This window comes from Apiospora kogelbergensis (genome assembly GCF_038363985.1).
Source record: "Apiospora kogelbergensis strain CBS 113332 chromosome Unknown utg000006l_segment0_segment0, whole genome shotgun sequence".
NCBI lineage: Eukaryota > Fungi > Ascomycota > Sordariomycetes > Amphisphaeriales > Apiosporaceae > Apiospora > Apiospora kogelbergensis.
This window is the reverse complement of record NW_027117423.1, coordinates 3204753-3224637: the sequence shown is the minus strand read 5'-3', so window position 1 is coordinate 3224637 and position 19885 is coordinate 3204753. Positions and strand designations below refer to the sequence as shown.

Here is a 19885-nt window from a genome sequence, read left to right as displayed (position 1 = left end):
AGATGACTAGCAGTCTCCCTCCGATGTTGCATGGTTTACTCACTCGGGATTAAAATTGACAGCGTGCTCGCTCGTTGAGAGTCGCCCGATTGGGAAGCCCCTGAAGTGTGGAGCGTCAGGCCGCGAAGATCGGCTATGTCGTCAACAGGATCGGTTGAGCATATGACCTGTAAGAAGGCATCCAGGGGACGTATAACAGAAGAAACTAACGACCTTGGCTCTCTTATAACGTCGTATAAGTAGTCACTGCAAGCGAGTAGGTCATTCTTTTCGGTGTCATGTCCTGAAGGAAGAGATCCACCACTTAGTCAGATCTCTAGTCGGCGGGAAGAATGGTAGGACCCCGAAGGGGCGGCAGAGTCGTGTACCCCTTGCTTGCCTCTACACCGATTAATTGGGCATTTTCAGAACTGGTTCGACGCAAGATAGTGGATCGTGAGATAAATACTTATGCAGACGGGTGTGACCACCGACCACTCTTTTGAAAGCTTGGACCAGGACGTGAAAAATCACCTATTAGAGTGACAACCGACTTTGGGTCGTGGAGGGTTGCCGGATCCCGGTCCACGTCTCGGGCGAAGAAGCCTCATTTGTAGCAGTTGCCTGGAGAGGCTCCAGTTGCAAGTTGTTGCGAATGCAAGTGCGAATGCAAATGCAAATGCGAATCCAACATGTGTGTGAACAAGGGAGGGAATGACAGACAGGAGCGAGTGTATGTATGTGATGCCATGTCCACAGCGTAGCATTGCAGCAGCAGGAATGGGAGAAGGCCAGGACCGGCCCGATATAAAATCCCATCGCCTACTAATACGTATGCCGATGAAAGCCCTGGAGGTGACGAAGCTTGCATTGACTGACTTGAATTGAATTGAAAGGAGGGATTGACTGTCCACTACCTCGAGGTGGATTGGGGGGAGAAAAGCAGCCCCTCCGGGCGCCCCCCCTCTATTTGCCAAGTTGTTGCTTTTGTGACTTGGTAGCAGGGAAGTAGGGGGAGCGAGCGGCAAGGACTTTGACAGGACTGGCACTGGCACTCCTCTGGCAGTTAGTTAGTTAGTTAGCTGGCTAGTTAGCTATGTTCAATATGCACTTTTGCATAGCATAGGAAGAATCTACCCCTAAGACGGCAGCAATCCTTAGTTAGAGAGCGGGAGGGGAGTTTAGTAGTGGGATTTAAAAGAAAAAGGAGCAGGGGTTTTGCACACCCAACTCGCTGAATTGGCGGGGCTCAACCGATAGGCGCCGCTGGATCTGCTATGTACCAATTCTGCAGCAGCGTATCGTCCATTTGGGGGGCTGGCCGATCAAATTTGTGATAACTTATTTTTTTCTCCCTTATCCCCTTCGGACTCTCTCTGGCCCCTTCTCCTGTCTCTGCTCTTTCTATCGGACTGGGGGAGTAGGTTGAATGAAGTTGCACTCTCAATTGGCGGAATACCTAGCAAATCCAATCCCAATCCCATATCGAACGATCCCAATGCGTCAATTCGTCTCGCCCAGCAGTAGCAGACGGTAGCGCGAGGGAACTTCCCTCTCTCCGTGTCTACCTCCCAACTTTTTTTTTCCCTTTCTCACCCCCCTCTGTCACCTGCCTCCCACGCACCCGTCCGTGTGAGTGCAGTACAGTGTGTGTGTGTGCCATGGGCATGGGCATGGCACAACCGCCACACTCGGGCAAGCGCATTCGCTCCAACACGTCCGAGTTCATCAGTGCGACCCCGCAGACCACAGCGCCCGCTCTGCGGCACTCGCCTAGTATCAACAACGCCAGCGTCTCCAACCTCGGCCTCTATAACCCTACCGTCTACCACAATGCCAGCTACGCCGCCTTGGCCGTAGCCTCCTCCGGCCGCCAGACCCCGACCGCTGGTGTCCCCGACTATACCGCCTATTCCACCCTCGATGCCGCCGCCAACGGCTACCCGGGCGAGCCCTTCACCGGCGCCCCCTCTCCCGTCTACCAGCAGTCCTACGACCCCCGCGCCCTCTCGGCCTACAATGTGGCCTACGGGCAGGCACACGCCCACAATGGCGGCCTCGGAAGCCCGTACGGCCAGCCGAGGAGCAACAACATGCAGAACAGCTCGTATACGCAGATGAAGGTCTCCCATTCGAATCAAGGGGTCCCTGGCGCGTACTCTCCCCCGCAGGAGCAACATCCTTCAACACCGATATTACAGCACACCCTGCCTCACCACTTTGGCGGCGGCGGCGAGTCGTATAGCTCCCAACCCGCGGCACATGCCGCCATGTTCCAAGGACACGCCGTATCGTACCCCGAGCCCACCGTGAACCCGCAGTACAGCCCGCCTCCCAGTCAGACGCCCGAACATGGCACACACCAACATCCCCATACCCCGCTTCAGGAGGAGATTGGTATTGAAGATGCTCAGGGCGAGCTGGAGCAGGAGTTATCCGAGGTAAGTGGCCCTTGGCATGGGGCAGGCGTTTTTGTTTGAGTCTCCCTTTTTAACCCATCAACGCAGCACATGCGAATGGAATCCCACCAACCGGACGAATCCTCGAACCCGCCAGAATCCAAGTGCGCGTGTAAGAAAGGGCGCGGGAAGAAAAAGGCCTGCACATCGTGTGCCTGTAGTAAATATGGACGCAGGTGTGGTAAGCACTGCTCCTGCGGAACGGCCTGCGGGAACCCCTTCCAGGACTTGACGGCCTTCTTCGGCCCCGCCGCCCGGTTTCCCAAGCCCTGCGACGCGAACGCCTGTTTCGCAACCTGGCTCTCGAACCAACCGAACGTAGAAGAGCTCGACGTCGACCTCATGGTGGACATGCTGCTGTATGATGACAAGTCGTGGGCCGACATCAAGGCCAACACGAAGGCCTTCAAGGACTGGGAAGACCGGTGGATTAAAGCGAAGAACTCCAAGGCAAAAAAGCTCAAGGACGACCGGGAAAAATTGGAATACGAGCTCCTCCGCGGCGCGCTGGGCAACTGCAACGCCAACGACTTTCATGGCTACAACTACAGCTTCTGCCGTGGCCAGTGGGTGCCCATGGACGCCTGGGAGCACTGTCGCGAGTGTCGCATGTGCGCCCCCAGCAGCGAGTGGCACTGCGAGCAACATGGCCGTTGCACCTCGAACCGCGCCTGCCCGGGATGCATGGGCGATGTCCTGCCGTATTCTGGTGGTGGCATGGCCGATTATCCCATCCAGGCTTGAGAAATGACCCGAAATGAGAACCATGAAATGAAGGGAGTTTTTTTCATTATATTTTTGGCGGTTGCTGAATTCCTCTATTTTTCCCTATATATATTTTGATGGTCATTTGTTGTTTTTTGTCATCATGAACCAAATCTCGGTGCTTCATATAGCATAGACATATATACCTAGCATTGGTCGGAGTCGGGGGGGGGCATATAAGCGAGTTATACTAATTCGAGGCATTTACTCATGAACTCCTGTCTACTAGCCTTTGGCATATCCCACCGTCGAAGCCCACTTTGCCGATCACAGAGGTTACGTTCTTGACTACGATGCTAGCTCCGAATTGTCGAATTTGCCCGTCATATTCATCCTATTAGCGGTCTTGGATCAATGAAGAAAACAGCGGTTTCCCACCCAATGCGAGGTATCGCAGCAGCCTTAATAAGAGCTCGACCAAGTGATTATTCCCTCGCCCCCCTTCGAGATCTTGGCTGCTTCAGCTATCCGGTCACATCACTGCCCCTTTCTCTTCGGCGAGTGAGTCAATGGCCACTTCCTGCCCTTATAACTACACTGGGGTTGTGGCCAACGGCCCCCTTGATACCAGCCGCTACGGCGTGAAGCACACACACGACCTTGACCGTACCACTGAGTTTCAGCGACGAATAGGGGTTACCAAGTCCTGGGGAGAGCAGATAGGGCTAGAAGCAAGAACTCTGACTACCTGGAGTAGACCCGCTCAAAGGTAATAGAGGGACTTCTCCATCACAACTAGATATGTCGTATAGAGAACGTGCCAGGCTGGAGTTCGATGTATGCTGGTTATGGTATAGCATAGCTGTACCAACCGTGATGAAACGGTGATCGTTGCTAAACCGCGAATGGTACAATATTGGTCCGTACGTGGTTGTTGAAAATGCTGCGCCGTGGCGGGCATTGTATTTGTGCTGCAATCTGCAGCCATGGTTGCGGAGGGAAATTCGGGGTATTTTTACAACTGAAGAAAAATGGTAAAGACTGATGAAAAGCGGTTGTGGCCACTGACCCAAGGTTGGCGTCGAGTTCGCAAGAAAAGGGGGAATATCTTCACTACTTGTGAACGAGAAGAAAAAAGAGAATAGTCCCACAAAGTCATTCACTGTTAAAGGTGAGGTTATTAGAATATTTATAGGATGACTGGACTTAATCAGTTTAGCCAAAGCCGATATAAACGACTCCCTGCGAGCCCCTTCTCTCCATTCTTGTTTGTTGCCTTCTCAATCGTCGTAGTGACAACCGCAGCAGAGCCAGCAGCGCAGACAGATGACCATGCTGGAGCAGCACACCTCGCAGCAGTCGTCGTACTCGTCATCATTGCCTCCGCGAAGTCCTGCCGTGGTGGCGGTTTCCGCTGTAGCGTTTCTGCTGTTCTGGTCGTTGCTCGTGCGTTGATCCTGAGCTGACGGAGCTTGAGGCTGGGGCTGGGGCTGGGGCTCTTGGTCTACGGGAGTGGTTATTTCTCTCACGGTCACAAGGGGGATCTCCATCCAAGCCTCTATCGGGCCGTATATGACGGTTTGAGGGGTATTCGTTGTGGGGTTCTGCTGTTCCTGATCTGCCGGTGTTTTTGTATCCATGGTGACCTCTATGTCTTCTGGAGGGAGCAGTTCGTTGATTCTTTTGTTGGTGCTTGGGTGGATATGGTATTCTGAGTGTATGCTTTGTTTTGTATGTCCAATGGAAAGGGGGGGCTCATGTAGTTACTCTTTCGTGTTTATATAGTCTAAATGTGAAAGTGAATACAGATGCAAGTTCTATTTGAATATAGCGGGCATATTAAATTCCCAGCAGCTGCCGTATTACCATGGCATTTATTATCAGTGAGAGTCATTCACAAACATATTCCTAACATGCAAATAGATAGCCGGCAGTGAATAAAATCTGATGTCCGCAGATAATGACAGTGAGCAGCAAAAGATTGCCACCATTAGTAGTTAGTTATACGGCATAGTGCAAACTGACACACGCAGTACACCTTTCAGTACAAGTAACCCACATATTCACAATATTCGAGGCAGTACCGCATCACAAAAGGGGCGAGGGGAGAAGATCGAAAGTCGTTGTTGTTACATCTCAATTTGGCTATCTACTAGAGGTTTCAATACGCAAACCAGAGGTGGTATCCTGAGCTCGTTACAGAGAAAGAAACCAAAATTTTATCATCGTCGTGTTTTTCATTATATCTTAACACCATTGTCCACGTCATTCCTTCAATAACTCCCATCATATCCCATATGTTTCCAATGTTATTACTTATTCATCGTCATGAAACTCGGAAGTTGCTGCAGCAGGAGTGTCCTCAACCGCTTCGGTCTCCTCAGTCGACTCGGCTTGCTGCTGTCGCTGTAGAGGCTCTTCTTCACTGGACTCTTCGTTGCTTGGCTCGGCGATGGTGGTCTCGAGCGGCTCCTCCGGCTTAGTGGTGCTCTCCTGCTCGTCAACAGCCGCGGCCTCAACAGTGGCAGTCGGGGCCACGTCTGCAACTGACTCAGTTGCCGTCGGAGCCTCATCCGAAGCCGACTCAGTTGCCGTCGCTGTGGCTGTGACCTTGACCGTCTCAGTCTCCGTCACAGTCTCGATCACACGCACCACCTTCTTCTCCTTCACAATCTCGATTTCAGGCTCTTTCTGATCCTCGGCCTCAGTCTCCTCCAGGGGCTCTTGCGATTGCTCGCCAGCGACATTAATAATTGCTTCTGGCTCCTGAGATGCCATAGGTGTTTCGCAGGGCGCAGACGCCGCAGACACACTGGAAGACGGCTCGACCTCGGGGACCTCATGGGTATTCTGAGGCACATCCTGGGTAGCGGCAACTTCCACAGAAGGCGTGTAAGTAGCGAACGACTCTGCTGCCTGGGTGTCTCGAACCGCGGTATATGCAATTGGGGTGTGCTGCGAGGCCATTGGCTGCGGGAGTTCGAGAGTGTCAACAACATGCTGCACCTTAGGGACTTGGGCAATGTGAACTCTAGGGACACTCCTAGAATCAAACCAGTCATCATCGGCGCGTTGTGATTCAGATGCGCCGCGCACCGCAAGCACCAGAGCGACGACACCGAGCACGATAATTATGATGTTCTTGGAGTCCCGCAGCACCACACGAACAGACTGCAGCAGTAGTTCCGGCAGAGAGTCGGTCTGGACAGGCTGACGCCCAGGTCCTCCAGTAGGTGAGGGAGAAGAGGGTTTGGAGGTGAAAGATTCAGCTCGAGGCTCGCGCGCCGAGGCGGCTTCAGATGGGGCGTAGTAGGGTTCCGGTGTTGGTTCGCGCATATGGGCCTCCTCCTCCTCGCGAATACGGTCCATTTCCTCGCGGATGCGGGCCTCCTCCTCGCGGATTCTACGCTCTTCGGCCGTGGACCTACGGGATTGTACCGACTCGGGACGATCTTCGGCGAATGGCTTGCGATAATGTGCCGACTCTGGACGCTCTTCAGCAAAAGTCCTGCGAGAATAGGAGGACTCGGGTCGTGCTCCGCCCAACGATCTACCGCGAGAATACACGGACTCGGGGGCGGTCGCCGCCTACCGACCTACGGTCGGCAGATGGGTCGAGGTGGGACTGCAGGCGGGATGGTTGGTCGCGCTGCTCTTCCTTGATCTGCTGCACAATATCTGACACGACGTCGAACTCCCTTTGCTTCGCAGCCTCGCGTTCTTCTCGGGCAGCCGCGAGTCGCACAAGTTCATCCTGGACGGGCGGCGGGACGACCGGCTCGAGCTCGATGTCCACCCGCTCCATCTCCTTCCAGCACGCGGCCCAGGCGCCGGCCTTCATAAGACCATTGCTCGCGTAGACCTTGACTCGGAAGATCTTCCCAGGGCCAAGGGACTCGTAACGGATCTCATGCTTGCACGTGTTGCACCAGTGGTGCCTGGCTTGCGGCTTCTGCTGGCGACTCACGTCATAGTCATCGTCGCTGTCGTCGTCCTCGCCGTTCTCGTTAGCAGGGCCCAGGTAATGTCCACACTCCAAGATCCTAGCCCGGCGGCGCATAGGCAGCTCCAGAGCCTCGAGCAGGCGCTCCTCCAGGACCTCATAGTCATCCTGAGGATGGCCCAGCAAGATTCCTCTCTCCACCACTGTATCGCCCACCACATCTTGGAGCAGGCGCCACGAGTCACGTAGCAACTTGGCGTCCTCGCTCATTTCTGAGCTATCCAGGTCATCGATAATGTCGGCCCACATCCACCTCAGCGGCAAGAGGGTGGCGTGAAGAAGAATCAGCGGGGTTTCTTGCTTCACCTTGAACCGAGAAGGTGTCCTGTTTTTCGGCGAGTATTGCGCCGACCCGGCTGGGCTGCCGAGGCGCGAAACTGTGGGAAATTTGCGGTTCGCAGAGCGAGGTGAATTGACTATGACAGACGGGGCAGGTGAAGACATTTGCATGGCTCGGACATCTGAGGGGGTTCTGAAAGGAGGTCGAGTGTGCCCACGTGTGGTCGGGACAAAGTCATCCTTGTCGTAGTGGGAGTATTGAGAAACTTCCGACAACACCCGCGGCGTCCTTGTGGCGCCGGTAATATTGTCCGGGACGGTGGTGTGCTTTGCGGACTCGGAGCCGCCATCATAAGACCCCAGAGAGCTTCGAGGGCTTCTCCCATCACTGAACACATCCTCGTCGGTCACACCTTGCTGGGAGCTACTGTCGGCACCTCGGTCAGTCTCGTCTTCATCGTTGTATGCGTCCAGGATCGAGTCGTCCCCATGGTCAGGGTCGTGGTCGTCACTCTCGGCCATGATGTCCCTGGCAGCATCTTGGATCAGCTCTTCTGTACGCTGGGAAGATCGCCGAGATGGGTTTGGACTGTACCGGTTTGTGTCTTCTTCGGCATTGAGGTCATGATCGTCCTCAATGCTAGGCAAGATGGTAGATGCCTCGTCACTCTCGCCAGCGGCGGCTTCCTCGTGGCCCTCCGTCTCGTGGCCAGGCTTGTCGTCCTCCATCAGCGCACTCGTTTCCTCGGATGGTGCGGTGGCGTCAGCTGAGGTGGTCTCATCACCCTTGTCTGGTATTATGCCGGCTTCGGCGTCTGGAGGCGGGATGCCGCTACCCGTGTCGTCGGCGTTGATATCTGTCGGCGGTGTAGCTTCAGCTTGGGTGGGCTGGGGTGATTTGGTGTCGTCGTCCATTGAGTCGCTAAGGCAAGAAGGGTCGACGTGGATATCAAAGTCGAGATTAGGTCTGCGTTTTGGCATCGGCAGGAGGGGAGCGAGTCGTAGAGCGAAACTCTGTTTATAGGCACTTAAGGCAGCAAATGCACTTATTGTCTATCAATCTGGGGGGATTGACTTTAAGCGGCAGCTCGGGCAACCGGTACGGCAAGAACGGTAGGACTGCAATGCAAGCCGTGTCCTCCCAGTGGTTCAAGAGAAATTCTGCAGTGCAAGGTGGTGCCAAGATAGGGAGGATAGGATGAGCTGGCGTGCTCTGATTGAGTGGAATGTTTCTGCCCACAAGTACAAGTCGGCGGCGTTGGTTGGTGGGCTGGAGGTTTTGTTTACCCCGATCCTCGTCTCGCTACTAGCGGTTGTCAGAACAACCCCCTCCAAGAACCTGCCCCCCAACCACGCCGATTTCCTCAATTGGGCACACACCTGAATCCGAGCCTGACCTACACTACACCGTAAGTAATTAACGTATTCTTTCCCAAGTCTACATACGTCGCTGCGATGCAATCGATCTTCTCCTTTTTCACCTCTCGAGTTCGCAGTGCTGCCCCTGCCTGCCTGCTCCCTTTGCCGCCTTCTTAGCCCCATGCCTAATCCAGGGCCGTGTTTCCTAGACTTGGAGCATTTAGCATCTGACGTCATACCAGCCACTGATTGATCCCTTGCTTTTCAGAGACAAGAGACCAAGAGAAGATGCCGATTCAGGGGCATTCCCTTACACGCCTAATGCCCAGCTGTCTCAGTCGCTAATCGTCCGATTATGGCTATCTAGGTACCTGGCTTGATGGGCATTCAGATCAAACAAATGTCGTCATACCACACCTTGCCCGCGCTCCCTCCTCGCTTTTTTGGCCAATCTTGCTGGATGGTCGCACTACCCATGGAGTTGTCGTAGTACGAGCGGCGTTCCTGACTTGGGTCGGTCTAGACTCGCTCAAGGGTGCAAGCAAGCTGCATAAGCGACGTGGGCTCGGAAAGCTAGTTGGTCGGAAGAGAGAGCCATGCTGCATCTGTCCAAGCCTGCGGTAATTCTTTACACTCGTCGTGTCCCGCCAGGTGGCCATTGGCGCTACCTTTTCTTCCTGCCAGCCTATCGGAGCCTGCTGCAGACCAGTTTTGCTCCCGGCATGTGCCATTGGTAGGCTGACGGTGCAAGAGTGATGGCTGACATTGATGCGGCTTGCTTAAGCCGCATATGCTGCCACCAGGGCATAAACTTGGAATAAGCTGACTGTTCGATATCTATCAATTCTAATCAGGGCATGTACGTGAAGTAGGTGATTTAGATAGTAGACCTGATATATGAAGCCACCGCCCAGCCAGTCGTCCTTCTACACTTCATCCTTCTTATTCCTGATCTGGGCGTCTTCTCCGTGCACATTATCAAAGCTTTTTGGACTCTGTAATTCATTGCCCGCAACGGGTTTCTTATCATATATACGTTTTGTCACATTGTATATCGGTGACTTGCCAAATCACTCAAGATGGCGGAGGAGCAGCAACCCACGCCCGAGAACATGACGATGCTTCAGGGCTTCGAGTGGTACGTGCCTGCCGACCAGAAGCACTGGATCCGGCTTGACAAGCACATACCGCAACTGAAAAAGTTCGGCGTGGACAATATCTGGATTCCTCCTGCGTAAGAGATCTTCCATTCTCCAGTTCTATTGCAAATAACGCATCGTGTCTCTGACGGGTTGCTACAGATGCAAAGGATCATCACCTAACGGGAATGGCTACGACATCTATGATCTGTATGATCTTGGCGAGTTCGACCAGAAGGGCAGCGTCGGCACCAAATGGGGCACCAAGGACGATCTGATGAAGATGTGCCAGACGGCCAAGGACAACAAAGTTGGTATCTACTTTGATGCCGTCCTGAATCACAGGTTCGCCGCGGATCGCAAGGAGAAGTGCGAGGCCATTGAGGTCGACCCGGACGACCGCACCAAGGAGATCAGCGACAAATACGAGATCGAGGCTTGGGTTGGGTTTAACTTCCCCGGCCGAGGTGAAAAGTACAGCAACTTGAAGTACCATTGGTATCATTTCAGCGGCGTCGACTATAATGCCGCCAATAAGAAGACCGGTATTTACAAGATCGCGGGCGACAAGTCCCACGGCTGGGCCAAGGAAGGTGATGTCGATGACGAGAAGGGCAACTAGTACATGAAGCACCCACCATTCCTCGCTCTGCACGTATATGCCAGCTAACACCTTCTCTTAGCGACTTCCTCATGGGCTCTGATCTGGACTATGCCCACCCTGAGGTCGAAAGTGACGTCCTCAACTGGGGCAGATGGTTGGCGCAGACAGTACCGCTTAAGGGGATCCGCTTCGACGCCATCAAACACTACAGCCAAGACTTCCTCCGCAAGTTCATCACTATGCTGGACGAGAAGTACGGCGAGGGCTGGTTCTTTGTCGGCGAGTTCTGGAAGGACTCGCTGGATGATATGACTCGGTATCTGGAGAGCATGCATAAGAAGTTCTCTCTGTTCGACGCGCCTCTTGTCTACAACTTCAGCGAGATCAGCAAGACCGAGGGTGCCGACTTGCGTAAGGTCTTTGACGACACATTGGTCTCTGTCATGCCGGTCAATGCTGTGACTCTGGTGATGAGTAAGTCTTCTCTCGTTCTTGATCCAATGGTTTCATAAGTACCAGCGAATAACCTCTTCTCCACGACTTATAGACCACGACACGCAACCGTACCAGGCTCTGGAAGCCCCTATTGAGGGCTGGTTCAAGCCACTTGCCTACGCTCTCATTCTGCTCCGCGACCAGGGCTACCCCTGCATGTGGTATGGCGATCTTTACGGCATCGACCCTAAGGGGGAGCATCCGTTCCCGCCCGCTTGCGGCGGCGCTCTGCCCAAGTTCTCACTGGCGCGCAAGCTCTACGCGTACGGCAAGCAGCAGGACTACTTCGATTATGCATCGTGTCTCGGCTGGGTCCGTTACGGCACATGGGACCGGAAGTACGGCTGCGCCGTCGTCCTCAGCAACGCCGGGCCCGGCGAGAAGAAGATGCACGTGGGCGAGGTGCATGCCGGCGAGGTCTGGACCGACGTCCTCGGCTGGTCTGATGCGGAAGTGACGATCGGCGATGACGGCTTCGGCGACTTTGTATGTGGCGGTACTAGCGTCAGCATCTTCGTGAACCGAGAAGCCGAGGGGCGGGATAAGTTCAACGAGACCTTGTAAGTTGCTCGCTTCTATGGACTCATTTCGCTGGGCGATGCTAACAGACACCAACAATAGTAATGAAAAGATCTACGACGAGTAGATGGGAAATGGGCTGTGGAATTGAGAAGTGTTTTGTCTGACTCGTACTTGGCTGTGACTACACCCCCTATTAGACTCATAGACATTAATAGACGGTATATTATTTACAGCTCAGTATTTGATCCCGCTTGGCAAGTGCTTGCATTCCGTGCACTGTCTGGAAGCTTCTTGGTTCGAGGGGGTGAAAGGCCGCGCGAAGTAACACCCAGAAACATTGCCATTTCTCATGTCCGATGACCAACAGGGAAGTGTATTGGCATCCGCACCACTTGAGCCCAGAACTGGATCGGACAATTTCAAGACATGACCTTTGACGAATAAGGAAACGTATCAAATCATATAAATTGGTGAAAAGGCAACAAGCCCACTGATGCCGAAAGATAAACTCGTATGATTGGCCCTTCTGGGAATTCTGGGGTATTAACCGGCAGGGTCTGTCTGGGATGTCTATTGCTCACCCAATCCAATTGCTCCAGCATATTATGCCCGGATGTTACTCTGGGCATGATGTGGCCGTGTTCGAACATGGCCAAGTGATATACATATAAAGGCTGCCCTGATGGCATGCCCACCTAAAATGCCGTCAAGATAGATCCCTACGTCCACTTCGCTTCCTAACCTGTCAAAGCTCGAACCATCAATATGAGATTCGGTGTCTACGCTTTCGGGGCTTTTGCCGGGCAGACCGTAGCTCACGCCATCTTTCAGCAGCTATGGGTTGATGGAAAAGACCAGATAAGTCTTCACTTTCCACAGACCTCCGCCCCTTCCCCCTTTTATTGCAAGCAGGCCGTACGGAAAGGTCCTAAACTAACTGTGAGTTCCTTTGATTTGTTTACGGATCGACCTGCGTGCGCATGCCAGGGTCCAATAACCCTGTCACCAGCGTAGGCAGCGCCGACATGCGGTGCAACGCCGGCGGGTCCCGAGGGGTGTCGGGCAAGTGCGCCGTCGCGCCCGGGTCGACGGTGACGGTCGAGATGCACCAGCAGCCCGGGGACCGCAACTGCCGCAACGAGGCCATCGGCGGCGCGCACTACGGGCCCGTCAACGTGTACCTCAGCAAGGTGGACGACGCGAGCCGGGCCGACGGGTCCGCGTCCTGGTACAAGATCTTCGCCAACGCGTGGGCGCCCGCGGCCAGCTCCGGCGGGTACAGCGCCGGCGACAACGACCAGTGGGGCGTCAAGGACCTGAACGCCTGCTGCGGCCGCATGGACGTCGCCATCCCGCCCGACACCCCCGCCGGCGACTACCTCCTGCGCGCCGAGGTCATCGCCCTCCACACCGCCGGCCAGGCCGGCGGCGCCCAGTTCTACATCTCGTGCTACCAGCTGACGGTCGCCGGCAGCAGTGGTGGGAAGGCGGTGCCTGCGGGCGTTAAGTTCCCGGGCGCGATCAAGGCGAATGACCCGGGCGTCATGATCAACATTCATTCCAAAGTCACCTCGTATGTGAACCCGGGCCCGGCTGTGGTGGCGGGTGGTGAGACCAGGACGCCTGGGAAAGGGTGTACTGGGTGCGAGAAGACGTGCAAGACCTAGAGACTATACCTGACGGCATGGATCTCGATATTTATGGGTTATTCGGTTTGAGGTGTTGCTGTTGGTTGCCCTCAGGGGTGGTGTTTTTTTGCCCCCGGCCATCTTTTGTTTTGTCTCACGACGGCCGTGTTCGTTGCATCCAGAACAAGCCCCCCTTTTTTGTTTCCTAGCTCCATGAATACTGGCGGGGTAGCATAACTGCAATGCTATACGCCCATTATTTCTTTCTCTCTTGTACAGATCCTACTTTGGCAATTCTAGCGGATGTGGTGATTGAGGAGGATCGAGTCCTAAAGCCGATATATCTATATCGCCCCATCTTTGATTGAACATACAAAATCGTAGGGGTCCAAGCCAACGTTAGATTACACAGGATGGATTCTCATACACACTTGTGCCCGAAGCCATCTCTTTTCGCCCTTCTATCCTTTCCATGATGCTGCTGAACAAGTGTCCGCCCTCCAACAATTTTAGAAATCGCCACCTTTTGAGCAAGAAAAAGCGATGAAGCCCTCTCATTTCAAATTGCCACAGAATGTACGAGGCCGCCTGAAATTTCCTGGCATTGATGGAAGGAACGATCTATCGAACCCCTCCTTGTCCCTTCTTGTCCCTCCTTGTCCTATCAAATCGAGACGAAGGCACTTGACTTTGGCTCGCCGCTGCCCTGAACCATGTTTTCTCTCGGCCGTTGCCTCTTTCAATTAGTCCCCTCAGGAATGATTCGATCCTGCACCGCCATTGGTGTTCGGGTCCCCTGATTCCATCTCCTTAGGACGAAACTCTGGTCTGATAGGCTGCATTAGCGCGAGCTGTGCTTGGACGAGATGCGACGAACTACTTCAACGTCTTTTGGGTGGGTTTAGAGTTTCTTAGCTGTTTCCTTTCAGCCAGTCTGCGCACGATTGCTTGATATACTCGTTATGCAGCAGGCCACGGCAAGTTACTGTCCTGCCGACCACTTGTCTGCGTCTACGTCCATCAGGACTGGGGGCAGATCAGCTTCGCAGGGGGAGTTGAATCATCAGCGAACGACCGCATTTGGGTATTTCGAAGACCAGATGGTGTACATGTATGAGAAGGGGCACGCTTTCGAGATGAACTCACCGCCATCTGGTTGATGCTTGTCGAATGCGCCATGGCTTAGGGCTACCAAGACGGATGACTTCGAGATTAAAACTTGAAATCGGATCCTTCGACACCAATCAACGACCAAAACGCCTCGAGGCCAGACAAGGCCAGTTTAGAGCTACGTCCGAAATTATCCAGATGGCTCCAAAGTTTCATGACGTTCTGCCATACTCGTCTGTGCGCCCGAGAGGCATGTGGCTGTGTACTTATCCAAGATAGCCGACATCTCATTTGCCCGAATAGAACAATCCAAAGGGGACTTATCTCTTAACAGTCCTCGCTTCTCGTCTTCGCTTCGTTTCTGGCCTTGGGAATGCCTTTGCATCGGGAAACAACAAAATGCTGGTCGTTAAGCCAATCCTGATACTGTCGGGACTTCTCTCCACTGTGTGTCGAGCGAGCCTGCTACAGGATGCGAGCCAGTTACCTGCCTGTGGTGTTCGTTGCCTCTTCTTCTTCAGCAAATTCGTGTCGACGCTATAAAGACATTTGCTGACATTTCACCGCAGACAGACTGCCTAGCGCGGACAATACCCGGGTCTGCCTGCCTCACGCCTCTCGATTCAACTTGCCTCTGTATTGATCCAACCTCACAAAAATCACTTCAAGATTGCTTATCGGCGAGCTGTTCGATTGAAGAGTCTTTGGGTACGTTATAATCTGCTTGACGACGGCTTCCAGGTTTTGACATTGATTTAGCCGTAGCCAGGATACAGGATGAAGAATGTGCTAGACCGCGCCGCTCTAGGAGGCCAGACTTGTCCGGGATCATCCCAATAGAGATATTCACTTTATTATGTGCTTTCGTCCGGATGTACGCAAGGTGGAAGACGCTACACACATACGAAGCAGACGACTATCTTATGATTGCCATCATAGTAAGTCCTCCAGTTTGTATCATCCGCTCTTGAACCCACCACTTACAATATGGTAGATTGGTTTCCTGATTTTCACTATCCTTGGCCAATATGGTACGTTTGTTACTACCCATAGTAGGTATTGAATATAAGGCTGATGTCAAGCCAGCGAGACTCACAGGCTTTGGCGTCGATATATGGACTCTGAAAGCTGATACAGTTGCGACGGCGCTCAAGGTATGAACTAGCCCTCAATTGATGAACAGAAGAAACCAAGTGTATTGACAAAAGAACTAGGTGCTTTACGTCGATGGAATATTCTACTACATTGTCTTAGGGCTTAGTAGAATAGTCATGTTGTGCTTCTTGCTGCGCGAGTTCCCGTACGAATGGTTCAGAAGAACAGCCTTCGGTATGATGCTTTTCACCGGGACCACGACCGTTCTTTGCGTGTTCTTACATATCTTCCAATGTCTCCCGGTAGCATACCTTTGGCTAGGGTGGAAAGACGTGTCAATGGCTCACACCTGCCTCGATGTCAGTAGTCTCAGCTACGGGACGTCTTCACTTGCCATTATCCAGGACATGATGATCATTGCCCTTCCCATCCCCTTGATTCGGAGTCTGAACGCCGGTATACGAAAGAAAATCGCGATATCGGTGGTGTTTACTCTGGGTATCTTCATCTTCATCTCGGCCTGCCTAAGGCTACATTACCTTATTCTATCGGCGAAGTCAACAAACCCCACATGGTGAGTAATTGCGACTCTCTGTAAATGTTCTCAGGCAAGCTGACCCGAAGCTACAGGGATTATACAGATTTCTTGATATGGACAACCCTTGAGGTGAATGTGTCCGTAATTGCGGTCTCGTTGCCGGCAATCCGCGAATTTGCAACCCAAGTGCTCCCCGATGCGTATGCATCTTTCAGACGGGCCTCGGAGACATCAGATGCAGACGAGCGCAAACTAACAAACATGACCAAAATCTCCAAGCAGCCGTCATGTCACCGGCGCAAGCTCACGGGTTTCTTTACACCCAAAGAACCGTGTGTCGATGACACGGCCGAGGGCCAGCTCGAGTTGGGAGACCGACTTCACGGCACTACGCACACGGAGATTGGGACGGGACCCGACCGAGCCAGCCAAGTGTGCGCCCAAGGCATCCGTGTCAAACGGACGATGACGACAACAACGACCAGGTCAAAGCGGGCGTCACGGCGGACATCACGGGGGGCGTCACGGCCACGCGCGTGGGACGAGAAGTCATTTGTGAGCTTGAGGGTTGCCGAGCATGTCCGGCAAGAGGGCATTATCGAGGCGTTGAATTACGATTTTGATTTTACGGCCATGCCCAAACGGTTCGACGAGACGGCATAAAGCTTGTTCTTTCTGGGGCTCTTGAAGAAGAAAGGCCGCCCATCTGTATTAACTAACCCGATCGATGTATTACAACACACGACAAAAAGCTTGTACATAGTTGAATTATATCTGGTCAACTCTTGAATCGCCTTCAAAGACAGGGGTCGCCTTAGCCTAAGCTCGGGCCTCCCATCGGGGTTTCAGTGGGGGGTCACGTCGAATTCCCCGCTGTGATTGGCAACTGTCCGATTCATCATTCATTTATTTGCTATGGACGCTCGTTGACCGTCTCCTATAAAATCATACGATACGCACCATTCTGCGACGGCACTGGAAGGACCAAGAAGAATACAAGACGCATATTCTACATTATCCCAGAGAAACGCACACGATGGGAGCCCCTGCTAAAGGCGAAGCAGCCACCAAGGCTCGCATCATGAGCCACAGTACGTGAACCCCCTTTACTTAGCTGCCCAATACTCTCGTACCTTATGTATGGGCACTGAACACAGAACAGTGAACAAAGACCACACGGCAGATCTGGAGTACTACCTCCGGGCCTTCAATGGCCTGTCCGCCTCGGTGGCCGCCAAGCCCCAGCTGGTGGACATGGAAACGGACAAGATGGTGATCAAGACGGCCGCCTCGGGCGACAAGACGCTTCACACCGTGGCCATCGACCCGCCCATGGCGAACCTGTCCGAGTCGCGCGCGCGGCTCGTCGACATGACGCGCGACGCCCTGCAGCGGCTGGGGCTGAGCGACGTCGTCGTCGACCGGTACCTGCCGCCGGCGGGCTTCGACTGCGTCGTCTTCTTCGGCGTCGCCTTCTACTTCTTCTGCGCCGCGACCGTCTCGTTCGTCGACCGCGGCGCCGGCACGCCCATCTGGGACGCGCTCGACGCCGCCATCCCGCCCGCGCTCGGCGGCGTTGCGGGCTACGTCTGGCTCGTCAAGGCCATCTTCGTCCCGGTCCTCGCGATTCACGTCACCGAGTCGTGGTGGATGCACAGGACGCGCATGGAGAGGCACCGGGTGCCTGCGTTCAGCGGCGTGTGGTGGCTCTGGGTCGGCAGCGTCTTCTTCGAGGGGATTCCCGCGTTCCGCCGGTTGGACAGGTTGGTCGCGATGGAGAGGGCGAAGAAGGAGGCGCAAAAGCACTAGGTTGGACGAGGGTTGTTCTTGGCTGATGGTCACGGGCAAAGGATATGCATAATTCCGTTTTTTTTTTGGGACTGCAGGACTTGCTTGCCTTGTCTTGCGGTGAGGATTATAGAAGACGAAACTCCAATTGAGCCAGTGGTGTGAAGAGCGGGCGGGCTCAGCATGGCTGCATTGGACTTGCGCAGTCATCCGATAGTGACGGGCCTCCGGCATGATTAGTCGATTGTCTTTACATCATCAACTCCCCAACCCCTCCCTCGTCTGTTTGTTTGTGTAACACAAGTAGTAGAAGGAAGGGCCATGGAATTCTGGGATTGATATTAAATGGAGCAACAGCCGTCCTACCTTTGCCGAGTATTTTCGATTCCACCTGAACTCATCGGTTACCCGTTTCTTGGCTTGTTCCATTTGACTCCTACCTTTTTTACTTTTGCACACGTCTCGAAAATGGCCGTCTTCGTGTTTATTTCCATGGTAAGTCAACGGCTCTAGCCCGCTACTACTCGAGTCGACTCCGATAACGGTGATCCTTTAGTTCTTGTTGGCGCTTGCTGCCATTGCCGTGTAAGTCGCCTGCCTCCAGTCATTTATTGTAATTATGGCCTGTATCAAAGCGATGCTGCTAAGTGTATTTATTGTGGCTAATTACCAACCCGCAGTTATGCTCTAGTCGAGTCTATCAGGCTGTCTCTTCCCGTATCGATGGGGCTGGCCATCCTCTCCGTGTTGCTCCCCTTCACCGCATGGGCAAGCGTTTTTGGCGCCCGGGTGTTCCGTCGCCTCTCTTCCTCCTACTGGAAGAGTGACGGAGGTGGCTTTGGGGGCCTCATGCAGCACCCTTTAGTCCCGTTTGTCGTGCAGGTGATTCAAGGCCTCGCGAGCGTTGTCGTGGCGACATTGTGGTCTCAGGGCTTCATGGGATCGGGACAAACGGTCGACTGCAGCCTCCAAACCACGTGGCGACAGCTCTGGATGGCTCATGATGGAAGGTCCATTGAGAGTATCCAGAATGCTTTCGGTTGCTGTGGGCTCAACAGCGTCCGGGACATGGCTTGGCCATCCCCGCATGGCAACGTCGGGCTCTGTCGCGAGTTGACCCACCGGGAGACATCGTGTGCTGTTCCCTGGCGCGGTGCACTGCGGCGTATCTCTGGATTTGAGTTTGGCGTTGCGTTGGGCTGTGCAGCGATCCAGGTATGTAATGTTTGAAAGGCGAAGAGGAAAAACAAACAGGAATGCTACCCACCCCTACAAGTCTCTTCGCCACTTACAAGTTATATGCGTAGTTCTTCTATCTCGTGCGAACTCTGCTTCGTATCTACCGAGAGGCGGCCGAGAACATGTCTCGATGGAATCGCAGCAACAACGCTGGTGTTCTAGAGCAGGGACCTGAAGCATCTCTAGTCAGGAGAACAACGGGGGAGGAGGGGGAGTAGGAGGAGGGAACGACCGTTCGTATCACACCATGGGTGGCCACGATCACGCAGCCACCACTCACGGCACCGATACGGAAGCAGACGATGGCGGCACAGAAGAAGACTTGGATAGCGATGCTGCTGCCAGGCTACTGCGTAGCGACAACAGTTCTCGTCGATAATCTCTCGGTTTCTTGGTTTCAGTCGATTTGGTATTGGAAGTGAGAATATCAACTTGTGGGTATCAGCTACACCTGAGAACAAAGCGTTGTGGCCCATGGAGGTGTCTTCCGGTCGTCTCGCTTCTTGGTATGCCTATGGAGTCATCTTGGCGTCGTTCGAGGAGGAAGGGGAATTGTGCGTTAGCTATACTTGCGGGAATAGTTTGGGATATGCAGTGCCTGTCAGCCTCTGTCAAGTTTGATAGTCAACAGACCTCGGGTTCTATCTCGTCCATCGATACCACATTGTATGCAAAAGCGATTTTTGCATTTACCACCCTTTCGTCGGCAAGCTGTCTCGTCGACCCCAAGACACCACCACACCGACAGGTGAGCATGGCAGATGAACTGTCTGCTCTCTCTGGGAGGATAAGTTATAACTGTGCTCTTTGTCTGTAGGGGAGTCACATCCCCTTTTCCCTTCGGAGATGGCCCGAAGATCTAGAAAGGTTAATTTTTATTTTTATCCCGTTCACTTGTACAAGCCTTTTGTCGACCCAGCAACTGGAAAACCCTTATCCAGCC

The 19885-nt window shown here is 53.7% G+C and overlaps 9 protein-coding genes across 9 annotated transcripts; 7 read left to right on the top strand and 2 right to left on the bottom strand.

The window, feature by feature from the left end:
• Window positions 1–1646: 1646 nt before the first annotated feature.
• PG998_009871 (uncharacterized protein) lies at window positions 1647–3182 on the top strand (the record flags this gene model as incomplete). Its single annotated transcript, XM_066876687.1, has 2 exons — window positions 1647–2420; window positions 2487–3182. 2 exons carry the CDS (start codon window positions 1647–1649, stop codon window positions 3180–3182), a joined length of 1470 nt encoding a protein of 489 aa, XP_066728843.1.
• A 1241-nt stretch (window positions 3183–4423) lies between these two features.
• Window positions 4424–4783, bottom strand: PG998_009870 (uncharacterized protein; the record flags this gene model as incomplete). The annotated part of the gene is made up of 1 exon (XM_066876686.1): window positions 4424–4783. One exon carries the CDS (start codon window positions 4781–4783, stop codon window positions 4424–4426), a length of 360 nt encoding a protein of 119 aa, XP_066728842.1.
• Window positions 4784–5459: 676 nt separating this feature from the next.
• On the bottom strand, window positions 5460–8406 carry PG998_009869 (Dynein heavy chain-like protein; the record flags this gene model as incomplete). Its single annotated transcript, XM_066876685.1, has 2 exons — window positions 5460–6595; window positions 6744–8406. 2 exons carry the CDS (start codon window positions 8404–8406, stop codon window positions 5460–5462), a joined length of 2799 nt encoding a protein of 932 aa, XP_066728841.1.
• A 1457-nt stretch (window positions 8407–9863) lies between these two features.
• PG998_009868 (alpha-amylase) lies at window positions 9864–11668 on the top strand (the record flags this gene model as incomplete). Its single annotated transcript, XM_066876684.1, has 5 exons — window positions 9864–10018; window positions 10086–10544; window positions 10607–11001; window positions 11075–11582; window positions 11644–11668. 5 exons carry the CDS (start codon window positions 9864–9866, stop codon window positions 11666–11668), a joined length of 1542 nt encoding a protein of 513 aa, XP_066728840.1.
• Window positions 11669–12309: 641 nt separating this feature from the next.
• Window positions 12310–13211, top strand: PG998_009867 (endo-beta-1-4-glucanase D 5; the record flags this gene model as incomplete). The annotated part of the gene is made up of 2 exons (XM_066876683.1): window positions 12310–12406; window positions 12532–13211. 2 exons carry the CDS (start codon window positions 12310–12312, stop codon window positions 13209–13211), a joined length of 777 nt encoding a protein of 258 aa, XP_066728839.1.
• Window positions 13212–14681: 1470 nt separating this feature from the next.
• On the top strand, window positions 14682–16578 carry PG998_009866 (uncharacterized protein; the record flags this gene model as incomplete). The annotated part of the gene is made up of 6 exons (XM_066876682.1): window positions 14682–14729; window positions 14865–14990; window positions 15059–15220; window positions 15353–15436; window positions 15497–15951; window positions 16008–16578. 6 exons carry the CDS (start codon window positions 14682–14684, stop codon window positions 16576–16578), a joined length of 1446 nt encoding a protein of 481 aa, XP_066728838.1.
• A 373-nt stretch (window positions 16579–16951) lies between these two features.
• On the top strand, window positions 16952–17724 carry PG998_009865 (uncharacterized protein; the record flags this gene model as incomplete). Its single annotated transcript, XM_066876681.1, has 2 exons — window positions 16952–17006; window positions 17078–17724. The coding sequence occupies 2 exons, from the start codon at window positions 16952–16954 to the stop codon at window positions 17722–17724; spliced, it is 702 nt and encodes a 233-aa protein (XP_066728837.1).
• A 324-nt stretch (window positions 17725–18048) lies between these two features.
• On the top strand, window positions 18049–19160 carry PG998_009864 (tetraspanin tsp3; the record flags this gene model as incomplete). The annotated part of the gene is made up of 4 exons (XM_066876680.1): window positions 18049–18198; window positions 18260–18288; window positions 18384–18918; window positions 19011–19160. 4 exons carry the CDS (start codon window positions 18049–18051, stop codon window positions 19158–19160), a joined length of 864 nt encoding a protein of 287 aa, XP_066728836.1.
• A 29-nt stretch (window positions 19161–19189) lies between these two features.
• Window positions 19190–19805, top strand: PG998_009863 (uncharacterized protein; the record flags this gene model as incomplete). The annotated part of the gene is made up of 3 exons (XM_066876679.1): window positions 19190–19307; window positions 19388–19496; window positions 19760–19805. The coding sequence occupies 3 exons, from the start codon at window positions 19190–19192 to the stop codon at window positions 19803–19805; spliced, it is 273 nt and encodes a 90-aa protein (XP_066728835.1).
• Window positions 19806–19885: the final 80 nt, after the last annotated feature.